The sequence below is a fragment of the Homalodisca vitripennis genome, chromosome 6 (genome assembly GCF_021130785.1).
Source record: "Homalodisca vitripennis isolate AUS2020 chromosome 6, UT_GWSS_2.1, whole genome shotgun sequence".
Taxonomy (NCBI): domain Eukaryota; kingdom Metazoa; phylum Arthropoda; class Insecta; order Hemiptera; family Cicadellidae; genus Homalodisca; species Homalodisca vitripennis.
Genome location: NC_060212.1, coordinates 34,258,924 through 34,272,801, shown reverse-complemented (window position 1 = coordinate 34,272,801; position 13,878 = coordinate 34,258,924). Strand labels below are relative to the sequence as shown.

At 31.7% G+C, this 13,878-nt stretch overlaps 1 protein-coding gene across 2 annotated transcripts in view; it reads right to left on the bottom strand.

Annotated features, from left to right (window-relative positions):
• LOC124364254 (zinc transporter ZIP10) overlaps positions 1–13,878 on the bottom strand; it is a 30,401-nt gene that overhangs the window by 14,378 nt on the left and 2,145 nt on the right. The window contains exons 2-3 of one of the 2 annotated variants that reach the window (XM_046819593.1): positions 6,753–6,873; positions 5,544–5,846 (exon numbers count right to left, since the gene is read on the bottom strand). In XM_046819593.1, coding sequence (XP_046675549.1) covers positions 5,544–5,846; positions 6,753–6,873 — 424 coding nt within the window. The remainder of the gene's footprint in view (positions 1–5,543; positions 5,847–6,752; positions 6,874–13,878) is intronic. The other variant, XM_046819594.1, reaches the window with a different exon arrangement.

Below are 13,878 nucleotides of genomic sequence, written 5' to 3'. Positions count from 1 at the left end.
CTTAATTTCATGCAAAATTAGTACCACTTCTTTTATTTTCCCCCCTATGTATGACATTTGAAAAACTATAACAGTTATATTGAAAATATACTGAATTTTGATTTACAGAGGAAAGGTTGTGAGACCGTCAGAGTAAAACAATGATTTTTGAGAAGACATTGAGGCCGAGAAATAAAAAGATTGAGAACACAAGTGCAATTCATAAAGTAATTTAAACATTGTTTTAATCAAATTTTTCAAAAAACAATTGAAATGATATTAAATAAGTATATACTTTTTCTACTTGAATAGTTAGTTACTAAATAAAATGGCACATCTTTCTCTCCCGTTAAAATAAAAAAAGTTTATCTTATATTTGGGTAAAATGAAATTTAAAAAATGTAAAAATCATATTATGGATTGTCTGATTTTTATTAAATTTGTCATTCGAATTAAATTAATGAATATATTACGGAAACCAGTTCTCTTCTAGTAATACTTAGAAATACTTAAAATAATATTTTAAAATTTTAAAACTTAGGTTTGAGATATTTTTAGCACTATTTTTATAATAATACTTCGTAATGAACAGCACTAAAAAAAACTATTTAGGTCACATAAGCTGCTCAAGGTGGAACCTTAAAATTCCTTTATTATTAAAGATTGATGTTGGTATGTTACATTTTTTTATAATGAAAGTCTAATTTATTACACAATTTACTAAAAAGAACTTCCTAAATTACTCTGATTTAAAAGGCCAACACGCTTATGTTAAATATTTGCTTCAACATACCACTGATAATCAATTGTTTACCAAATTGTCTGATTTCCTTTGTTTAAGGAATATGGAGTATTGGCGGCTGAGTGTTTCTGTTTCTTACATATTTTATACTTGTGACATAACAATTATGTTATTAACTGTTGTATGACATCAGGGCCATATTTGGCTTCATACCGGCCTTACGCCATCCTAATATTTGCCACCCTCTCCCTTAATTCCTGCACAAACACAAATTGAAGACACAACACAGTCATCGCTGATGGAGGGATAGCAGGTAGAGTGCAAAAGCAATGCCTCAGCATAAAATTGACAATCCAAACAGATGATATCACCATGTTTTCAAAACAACAAAAACCATCTTTTGCAAGAGAGGAATGCACAAAGTGAAGTTATAGTGGGTGCTCCATGTTGAAAATGTAAAACAATACACAAGCGTATAGAATAATATTTTGAATGTTTACCAACGCATATTTCTTTAAATTACACACAATGATTCGTTAGTGTTCAACTTGAGGTCTGTTGTTGGTTTACAAGGAAGATGACAATTTGAGGAACAGCCTTGAAATGACTTTGTGACCGGAAGAAGCGTTCAAATAATTCTCAAGTAATAATGTTTTGTCCAACAAAAATGAACTCAAATTTGAAATAGGATGACATAAACTATTATGTGCAGATTCGATCGTAGAACAAGCAATCGTTTCCTCCAACCCGGAACACTTTTTTTACTACCTGCTATTGTTCAGATATTAGAAAAATTATTATTGTATATTAATGAACATTTAAACAATACAATACACATTAATGTTGTCAGAAAACTGTATAAAAAGCAATAACATAGACTAATTTTGCATTAGTTATAAATAATTTACTGTACACTTTTAAAATTATAAGTTTTTGTAAATTGTGTAAACTGACTTTGTAAAAATGTATCATACATGTGTGAAACATTCTCTTAAATTCAAAAATAAAAAAGGATAATCAACAGTTTTTACTGATTAAAAATGTTATTAATTTTATTAAAATATCTTAAATTTAAAATGACCTTGAGTTGTTTGGTTTTGTTACTAATTGATTTGTTGTATTAATTAGTTCCAAACCATAAAATTTGTAATGGTGTGAACTACTTTATTTTACATTGCATAAAATCAAAATCAATATTAAAACACCTTTGTTTTAAGTGTTCAATTACAGGTAGACAAAAATAAGAACTACTTATACACTACATCATTGATATATTATTGCCAGAAACAATTCTTGAAAACCAAAGCAAATTATCAAGAAAAATAAAAACATTTGGAAACAGATTTGAAATCAATGTTAAATTGAAGTGATTTTGATAAATGTTTACGTTTTCATATGATAAGAAAAACAAATAGAAAAGGGAAGATCAGAAAAATCATTATCTTATTTGGTTTATCCCGTTAATAGGAAGAGTGGTAAAAATAAATGTATCAACATCTGCATGTTTGTAGTTAATTTATATAATAAGTTACTGAATTAAATAGAAATTAATTTGCACTAAAAATGTTTACGTTTAAATTTTCAAGTCCCTTTAAATAAATTAATGATATTGATTATCTAATGCAGTTGGAGATTATGGCATAATTATAGCCCACACAATCACAAGACTATTGTATAAATAATATACAACATGCCGAAACAATAGTGACAATGGCAAGGGAATTATTGTTTTGGCAGATTATAAGGGCCGTCCCAGCTACTGCTTTAATGAATTTAGATTTATAAATATTTAAACTTTATTTATATTTTTTTTAAAGAGTGGACAATACATATCAATAAACCAAAACCCAACTTTAAAAGTTAAAAGCCTTTAAAGCTCAAGCTAAGCAAAGTATTAAATAAATGCCTTAATGAAATATTGGCAATTTCATAGGAGATGAAATTGTGTTTGACAAAGAACACATTTTATGGTACTTGAAAAACCAAGTGGGTATTATCAATCCAAATGCACTTGTTATTTGTTTGCATTGTTACAAGGACGTAGCCAGCAAGGGGTTCCAAGGGGTCCGGACCCCCCCAAATTTTTAATTTTTTCAATTACATTTTTAGTAAACGATTATTATAATTTACATAATACAGTATTACTGACACGTACTGCTGAATGATCGTTTTCAACAAACAAACGGGTCAACAACTTTTTAATGAACAAAATGGGGCCTTACTCTCCGTCCACTACAGGAAAATATCAGTTGTCTGGACCTCACAACATTTTTTTCTAGCTACGTTCTTGCATTGTTATTTCATATTTGATTAACAACTAGTCCCAAAAATTCTCCAAAGAGCAAAATAGTTCTTCTTACATAAAATTCCCATCCCAGATCCATAAAAAATTGCTTTTACGACTTCTGAATTTGTTACTTTAATACTTTCACTGCCACATGAGTTATGTACCAACATTCAGACACACAGGCTAGTGGCAATGTGTGTTCAGCAGTAAGTTCAAAATACTATTTCAGGGGTGTTTCTCCTTCATTTAGCATTTCAGTGGTTAATGATGTTTACACAAAAACTCTTTTAAATGTAGTCAAAAAATTTGTCTAACAGTTCCTTTGCCATTTTTACTAAATAAAAGCAAATAAAAGATAACAGTTCTGATTATAAGTGGAAGAAACATCAGGAAGCAAAGATATGCTGACAATTCTGTTGCAATCTGTTATTGCCAAACATAATATTCAGTTCTGTAAAGAAAATCTATTTCTGAAACATTTAATCACTGTTTATTTATTGCTGATATAACAATATTCATGAGGTTATCGCATAACCTCAGGTTATCCAACCTGAGACAATTTAAAATTTATTACTCTTTGATTACAGTTATATATGTGTCTTTTTATGAACAACAATGTTGGACTTTTTCTTTTTCCAGATTTGTTAGTTGTATAAGAGCAAGGAAATTTTACTTCTGGTGCATTTTTATTATCATTTTACTAATCTTGTTTTTGTTTGGCAGAACAAAGTGAGAGGTATTATTATTCTAATATTGTAACTTTTTATCAAAAATTGAATTAATTTTGTTTAACTTACCTATTAATTAAAAGAGAAATTAATAAACTATATTACGGGATTTAATAAACCAAACTAATAATGTTGAAATAGTTAAATACTAAATAGTGAAAAACTAAAATAAATTAACATAGATAATTTACTATAATGCTACCTTCACTTCAAACTGTGTTTAATTATTATTTTAAAATGCTTAATTCTCGTAATCAGTATATATAAAGATTATAATTTGCTAAGCTATTCATTTAGCTTACAAATAACAACTAAATTAATTCCATTAAACAATAATAAGAAACAAATAGTACAGCATAACCCAAGATTTAAATGTTTAATTTGTTATATTAGATAAAAAAAATAACTGAAGAAATGCAGTTTAAATAAATGTAATTATTGTTTTGTAAATTGTTTATAAAACTATACAAAATTCTTCAAAATTACTTTTATTATATTCCAACCAATGGTATAACAAATATTTTGTATTCAAAGGCATTTTTATGCTTCCTGAAAATTTATTGATAGATTAATTTTTAAACCAAACTTTTGTAAGTGCCAACTTTTTTAAACCAAGAAAATATTGTTTAATAGTAAAAAATTTTTTAAAAAGTGTTAGAGTTAAGAATTTTAAATAAAATCAACCACACATCATTTGTCACATCTTAACAATTTTTATTTTTAGACTAGTTTCTTCAGAATAAGAGAGTCTAATCCCTCAATACCCAATTTATTTTAATTTAATTTTTTAATTGAGTTTTGGCCTATCTCTATTTTAATAGTTGTTTCAAGCAACACCTGTATGGAAGCTTTTAATCAAAAGTCCATTCCCTCCTAGAATGTACATAGCCTGTGTCATTTATACTACACAATAACTTGTACAATGTCAAAAAATTTTGAAAATAGTATTGATAGTTTATCTATATCACACAAATGAATAACGTCAAATCAAATTCTTTAAAAATCAAACAAGGGATTTTTAGGGACCTAAGAATTTAATGAGAGTAAAACGTTTCAACACTTGAGTACAAGTTTATTCTGAGGAGCTGAATTTGTAGTATTATTGAAAGAAGTCTGATAAAAATAGTAATTCACATAGGAAAAAATCTGAACTGTCACTAATCAATGTCATGTCTAACAATCTCGTAGCACTCCAGTGTCGAAAGGCATAATATTAAATGTAATAAATTAATTTGATGGATAAATTCAACTTCCTTAGTTTTAGTTAGTAAGTTCTTACTTAGTTATTTTAATAAGAGAAAACTTATCAAAACCAAGAAAGACAACATCAACAAAGAAGATAGCATCAAATTATCAAAAAGTTGCAGCCTACACTAAAGAAGCCATATTGATTTATGTTTGGTTTTATTAGTTGTTGATTGGTTAAGCTCCAGCCAATCACAAAATAACTCCATCCTCCTCAACCTACCTGTTTCCACTGCACTGTTTGATTTATCTCCAAAATAAGGCCAAAATATTTCAAAATTTTAATTAATATTTTGACGGAGTGCAAACTTATATATATATATATATATATATATATATATATATATATATATATATATATATAGTCATTAAAGTTTCATTAACTTTCATTAATTGGGATCTAACTTAGACTAAATTTTTAAATTAATTGAAACAATGATAACTGTACAGTACAAAATGGTAAATCCGTAGATTAAGCAAATTAAAAAAAATACATACGAAAAACATGTAACTCTGTCACAAAGAGTTCAAAAATTAAAATGATAGAAGACACTGTACTCACTAGCACGGGTTGCACCGCCGATCGTTGATGCGTGTGAGTGTGAGTGTGAGTGCGAATGCGAATGAGCGATCCGGTCCGACTGGTGGGAAGAGGCACAGCTGCGCACATCCAGCTCGTACACGATGGCTGGACAGAGGTGCAGGAAACTGACCGGACTGAGTGAGACATTGCCTGCGTGTGCAAGTCCATACACGACGAGCAGATCACGCGGTGACAAACAGTGCTGAGGGTCTGGAATGTTAACAGGCTCAAACACTTCCTCGTGCTGTACCACCAAACGTTCCAGCTCCTCGTGCGTTTGACCTACGCAAACAGAGATGTGCACTCATTTACAAATACTGATTGAAAAATCATCAAATTCAATATAGATGTGTAACACATTTTAATTACTTTAACAAAATAAAAATTTGTTCATAATGTATAACTGAAAAAATTAAAACTAATTCATGAACCAAATGTTTAATATAGGGATGTAACATATCTATCCGAAAATATATTTTATAAAACGTAGAGTACTTATTGAGCATTAAAATTTCAAAATATAATTAATTTTGTGAGTAAAACTGATTTATTTACATATAGAAAGTATTGTAATGCCACAGTGACATCACTGAAAGTAAATATGTAAAAAAATTAAAAATTTATATATAAATTCACTTTGGGTGTATAAAAGCAAAAGTGCTCAACACTAAACATCAATTAGACTTCTCGGTATAAAATTTCCTTTAATATTTCGGCAATTGCTGTTTTCAAAGAGATATAATAGAAAATAATATAGTAAACAAACAGAATTAACATAAATAAATAGAAATTTACATAAATGTAAAATGAAATGAACATGAGATTAACAGCTAAGAGAAACATCATGAACAGATAAAGAATTTAGAAAAAAATTATACACTTCAATGGAAACAACAGCCTTGAAACATTTCAGCCTGATCAGATTTACTTTCTCTTTTCCTTTTAAAACCGTTGATGAAAATGCATGTTTCGAAATCTTATCAATAAAAAATTTACAATAAGCTGCTTGATAATAAATATTGACTGACATATTTTGAGTCGAAGCTATGATCACAACAGTATATTGTTCTAAAAATGCAGAATCCATCAATCTTGTTATATAAAATACAAAAGAAATATTCTAAATCATAGTACGGTCACTTTCTAACGTGAATAGATGGCTCAGGAAATAATAGAATGAATACGTACAGTCCTTACTTGAATTGAATTTGCTGACATCTCTATCAGGGCGGGATAGACTGAGGTTCTGGTCGTCTGATGTGCTGTCGGGAGATCCCAGACCCAAGTTTGTGTAGAGACGTTCAAACCCCTGGAATAGTTTTAGTTCTTCAGTTACGGTTACAATAATGTATCACAACTGGTGAAAAGATAAAAGAAAGAAACCTGGACAGTGGTAAAAATGCTAGATTGTGCCAATTCAAACTAGGCGCAAAAAGTAACTAAACAGATTAAACTGAATCACTTGTAGTTAAAATTATTAATTTCATGCTTCAAAATGTTTCTTATACAGGAAATTGTTGTTGTATTACTAAGTAAACACATGCTATACATTTAAGTCTAGCTTTAAAAGTACTGAACTGGAGGCAACACTGGAAGATCGAACTGAAGCCGAGGAAAAAAATACCTACAAAAATTGAAGAATCGGGGAAGAAAACTACAAGAAGCTATAGCCCAGATCGCAAAGGAAAAACAAAATAGACAAGAACTACAGAACTTTTACGAGGATCATGACACAAGACAGACTCTCATTTTTTGATGAACAAGCAAATAAAATATTAGAACTAGAACAAATAATCCTTAATCTCAAAAGAGAAAAATCTGGACAAAGAGATTTGCTGGACAAAAACCAACAAGACTCAAAGAAAATTCAAAAATGGTAGAAACGCAAACCATACAAACCAGCCACAGCCTACACAACAGCACCGTCAAGTCCAACACCAGTGAAGCAATTACATGTAATAATAAACAAACCGAAATTAAACCAAGATGACAAAACGGGCCTACCTCAGACACCTAAAACTCACTAGCGCTTCAGAAACACAAACAGATTACTCAGAATTTTATGTTCCCAACTACTCTGCTCTCTATTAATTGAGCTGACTCAACTGAAGATTCGACAAGATACCAACTAGAATGCTCTGTGGTAACTTTGCAAGAAAAAACTGCTTAAGCAAGGTGAACAAACAAACCCTGCAACACCACCAGCACTCACACAAAGTACACCCACTGCAAAGAGTCCTTCCTTGTTCTAAAAACCATAACATAAGTAAGAGCAAAAAACAAACTGGGAAGGAGAGGAACCATTTCAGTGTATCTCTCCAAGTAGCCAAAAACAAAGCTCGGCATGAAGAACCTGCCAATGTAGAAACAGGCTTGAGAAGGACTACTGTAAATGAAGGATTAATTGAAGGGATCAGAAGTCAGAAAAAAAACCACCACTGAGTGCTAAAATCCTCCCAAGTGGAGAAACCCTTGAGGAGTTTGTAACTAGAGAACTTGAAGCCCTCAAGGGATGATCAGAAAATGACCATTTTCAAACCCAGCAACGCCAAAATAAACCCATCAGTAAAAACTTTTCTAACCAAAGTCAACCCCCACAAATATACATCAATATGGAAGTCGCCTCAAAAAAATGAAAACGCTTTTTTAGAAAACTGCCAACCAAAACAGGAAAGACACAAAAACATACAAAACCACAGGATTTTCATCAACTCCACTCTGAAAAAAAGGACTCAGCCTCAGAAATCTCAATTTTCCACCAGAATATAAGGGGACTGTCTAAAAAAGTTGAGAGGCTAAATCACTTTCTGAACCAGTTGCGCCCAACAGTACTGATATTAACTGAACATGGGCTAAATCAAGATAATCTACGCTCAATATCAATTCATGGATATAAACTAATTACAGCTTTCAGCAGAGGCAATCATAAACTTGGAGGAGTTGCGATATATCTGGAGGAAACATCAGGCATTGAGGGAGAAGCAGCGGATATTGCCAACTACTGCATAGAATTAGTGTGTGAAGCAGCCTTGATAAAGATCAAAATTAACAAACAATCACTACATATATTGGGAGTTTATAGACCTCCAGGAGGACAAAGTAAACAAGCAATCGAGATGATAGCTAGTATCCTGGAAAATATTCGAGCAGAGACAAATCCAATACTTTTTAATGGGTGACGTTAATTTTGACAGACTAACTGACAATCCAGAAAAACCAACATTTTTGAAGAAGAGCTGCTAAGTCATGGAATAATACGCCTCCCTCTCCCAGAAACACACATAACTAACACTTGCAAATCATCTATAGACTGCATATGCACTAACATGCCCAATTCAACTGTCAAATTCAATATTTTTCAAACAGGCTTATCAGATCACACAGGCCCAACAATGTCTTTTACACCTAGAAAGTAAAATCCCACAAACATCAGTGAGTGAACACAGAAGAAATTTCAGTAAACAAAATCTCAAAATCTTAAAACGGAGCTTATGAAAGTAGACTGGAGCTGTGTGTATAATGAGCCTGATGCTGAAGAAATGTACAATGCCTTTTACAGGAATGTAAGGCTGAATCTGGACTTAACTTGCCCAAATAAGAAATCAAGAACCAAAAAAAGATATAAGCAAAATGGCAAGTACGATGAAGAAGCCAGGAGATTGAAAGAAATTTTTCTCAGGGCCTTTCGGAAATATGAAGTAACTGGCAATGCTGCAGATAAGGCTGAAATGATCACTAAGAAAAAGACTACGACCTCAAGCTTAGAAACCTTAAACGTACTGCAGCAACAGAATACATAAATAAATCCGACAATAAATCAAAAGCACTGTGGACCATAAATAAACTCAGAGAAGCAGGCTAAAAATCCAAGTGTAACACCTCTTCAAATGGAAATAAATGGTACATTTGAAAACAATCCCTCGTTGATTGCTGAAAACCTAAATAAATTTTTTGCAGAAGTAGCAGAAAATACACTGATAAAAAACAGAAATGATCTGCATTATGTCCCGCAGTCAATTCAAAACCCTCCCATTAGGCAATACATCAAAGTGTTCAACTTTGCTCCAACTAATGAAAAAGAAGTTTTAGAAATAATTAGCTCTCTCAAATCAAAATTATCATGTGGTTTGGATGAGGTACCATCCAAGGCTGTCAAGCATTTGTGCTGAACAACTCGCTGCCCCCCTTGCTGCTGTGATAAATAAATCATTTGAACAAGGACACCTTCCCCATCATTACTAAAATTATCGAAGATTTACCCAAAACTCAAGACTGGAACAACTACAAAATTAGAGAACTATCGGCCAATCTCATTGATATCCACATTTTCAAAAATAATAGAAAAAAATTGCAATCAAAAGGATGACTGAACATCTGCAAAACCAAGAGCTGCTAACAAAAACATCAGCACGGCTTTCTTAAAAGGAAGATCAACACTAAGTGCATTAGTCAGCCTAGTTGAATTTGTCACAGATTCAGCTGGAGGACAGCGAACTTGTAGCAGCTGTTATGGTTGACTATAGCAAAGCTTTTCGACTGCTTGGGACACGACCTCATTCTAACTAAACTGGCAACTCTAGGTGTCAGGGAGGGTCGGCGAACTGGATAGCGAGTTATCTAGAAGGACGCCAACAGCTTGTAGAATTACAAAACATCAACAAATGGTAAGAAAGACATCCCTTCAAATCCACCTTTCAAACCCTCAAATAGAGGAGTACCACAAGGCTCAGTTTTGGGCCCTTTTCTGTTTGTCCTTTTTACCAATGATTTTCCAAATTCCATAAATTATAACTCTGTAATGTATGCCGATGACACTACTCTCGTTCTAACCACAAATACTGCTGAAGAGCTCCACTCTGACATAATATCATCAACGCAAGAAACACTTCACTACTGTCCTCCAAAACGACCTGGTAATAAATCCAAAAAAGACAACCTGCATAAACTTTAGTAGGCGACTGGACGAGATACCAAAAAATTCCTGATCCCTTGGTAGAAAAAGAAGCCAAATTACTGGGAGTTACCATAGACTCTGATCTTTCCTGGACTACTCATGTCAATAATTTGAGCAAGAAGAGCTGGCATCAGGAGTTTTTGTTGTGAGAAGAATGAAGTGGATTGGAGGACTCGATATAGCGAAAGCAGCCTACTACGCCTTGATTGAAGTCCCACATTAGGTATGGTTTGATAGTGTGGGGTGGCACAACCCAAACAAAACCTAAATAGAATCCTAGTCCTACAAAAGAAAGCAATAAGAACACTTGCTGATCTAAAAACCAACAGAGAGTTGTAGAGAATCTTTCAAAGCACTAGGAATTCTAACAGTGATAATCTCTATATCCACACTGTTGTTACCCACACACACCAACAGGACTACAGACGAGGGGAGAATATCCACCACTACAACACGAGACGAGCAAAAGACTACATACTTCCACTACAACCACACTACACATAACAGCAAGAAGCCGTCGTACATCGGACGTAAACTGTAATAATGCACTACCAGAATCACTGAAGAAACCTGAACACCCAACAACTGAAGAGACAACTACAGGACTGGCTGGTGGAAACGACCGCTATACACATTGGAGGAATTCTTCACCATGACACAAACCTACTAATTTTGTAAAGCAAGAAGCATGAAGACAATTCTGTATTTTGACGCCATTACATTTTCTTGATGAAATTGTAAATAAAGCATTTTGATTGATTGATTGATTGACTCAAGACTAATTAGGGAAAAATATAGCCTATTCAATACAATACTGACTTTTTAGAACAGTTTGAAGTCCAAAAATAGTTTTTAGTGCATTTGTAAAAGCTAATTTTTGTAATAAAACTGGTGAATCTCAGAAATTTATAGTACAAAATTGTTATTAAAACTAAAAAAAAGTTAAACTAATATGTTCCTCAAATTTCCGTAACATTAACGTAGCAAAATTTAATGGATGTTAAAAACATGATCGTTTGTAATGATCGCTAATGGTAAAACTACTGCTTGCATCAATCAATCTTAATTTGACCCACTCTACTCCAGTCAATCAATCACTGGACTAGACTACTAAACAAAGTTTTAAAACATTAACTTGTCAAAGAAAGTACTGTTTAGAATTGAATAAAAGCCGAAGGGCATAGACTTAACATACATATGTATTTAACTTAATTTACTTTTGCTGTTCAACATGACTTATATTATGATGCGAGAATCCTCCGAACAGGCTCGCCTTGGAGGAATCGTACTTTGTTTATCTCTTTTGATATAAAATAGTGTTCTGTTAACTAAAAATTGTTCATTTTCTTTGTTAGATGCAATATGTGTCACACATTGTAAATGATCTTTATCCTATGTATTTGTTGTAAAGCCTGTTTATGAGATAAATAAAGTTTATTATTATAATAAAAAAAAACAGTTTTCATTTTCTCTAAACTAAAAAATTACACTTATTCAGTCTATTCAAATTAAAAGTTTTAGATTTGATTCCATTAGTGCTAAACAAATATAATAGTCACTACTCAAGATTCATTAAAATTTGATAATTAACGCATGTTTAAAAACTAATTTGCTATCAATTTAATTTGACAGCGACTAAAGTAGTATAATAAATTTCATTGTGAATACAAACCATTATAGAATTTGTTACAATATTACTAAATATTTATGAAATTGTGTAATCATAATACCTGTAGGCTAAATAGTCAAAACACAAACTCAAAATCTAATGATGTACATTTTTATTTAGCAGAATTAAATCCCTTTGAAAAATGAAGCGGCTAGACTAAGTACAAACACACAGTTAAGCAGATCTCAATATGTACTTGACTAAAGCACAAGAGAATCATCAAGGACCTTGTCCTCCGGTAAAAGCAATGACCTTAACAGTGGTCTGTACACCTCCAACGAGCACCTAACTAACCCTGGTCTTCACGGTCCGAGGCAGAGCCACTCCGCTGGTAAAGGCTGGATTACATGAAGCACTAATTTTCCACTTTGATGATCCAAACCCGTAACAATTATCTTGATCAGATCCACATTGTTTATTGAACGATTACTTTGTAATCAACGGTAAATGGTTAGCTAAGTTACAATTTACTATCGTTTTGCTTTTCTTCATTTTGAAGTAATCGCTATATTATTAGATAAATTCAAATTAATCATTGTTTCATTGTACCATTCAACTGATGGTGATCATAATATTTTTCTCAATAAACTTGAAAACCTTTTATTATATTTAACTCAATGGACCAGCTATAGATAGTTATTGGAGGCGATTTATTAAATTTGATATTACAAAAAACAAACTATCCCTTAAATATTTAAAAAATTTATTAAGGAAGTACAATTTTTATTGCCTGAACCAATCTCCTATGCCTTAACAAAATTTTTGTCAATTGTGAGCAAAATAGGGATAACTCTTGTAACATTTTTTGTTATCCCTTTTCTGATCACGATGGCATAACGGCTGACCTTAATGTGCTAGATACTCAAGCTCTTATTCCACCACATGGTAAAAATGGTTTTATTGGGAAAGACATGCACTTAAAAATTGTTTTGTCTAAACAAGAAATATGCAATTTAATGTCTAGTTTGAATGCTTATGACTGGGAACACTTAATTAATGAAATTAAGTTCATTGACATTGTACATTTTTTAAGTGAAACTGCAATTACATTTTTTAAGTGAAACTGCAATTACATTTTATGAATTATTCAAAGTTCTGTGTACACAGACTTAAATCTATTTCATTTATTTCACTATAAACCTATATTGAATTGGAAATGAAATATTGAATTCCTCCTACTTCACAGATCAAACCTTTATAGGTTACATTTAAATTTTTAAATTCATGCCCAATGAGATTTTGTTTTGGGCTCAAACTCTGGGATTTAAAAAATAATATTTTTAAGAGACCATCATTTTTAAGGGGGAGGATGAGTCTTATTATTGGTGATTATTTTAATGAACCACATTTACAGCATATATGTTTTCATATAAAAAATGCCAAGTCCCCAATCCAATCGCTTCATATAAAATTTATGACCCAGATAGTGAGATTTGAATGATATTGGTTATCAACTGTAACCACATTTTTTATATGAGGAAGGCAATTACAAAGAATAAAATTTCTATATAAATTTGTAAACAAACCTTACATAGCTCATTAACATTTAAATTATTAAATACATACACTGAGACCTACTTATGCTTATTGTTGTTTGACACCATTACGGCTATAATATAAGAGTGTGTTCGAATATTAAATGAAATTGAATCATTTTTGTAGTCACGCAAATTATAATTTGAGAAATGAAA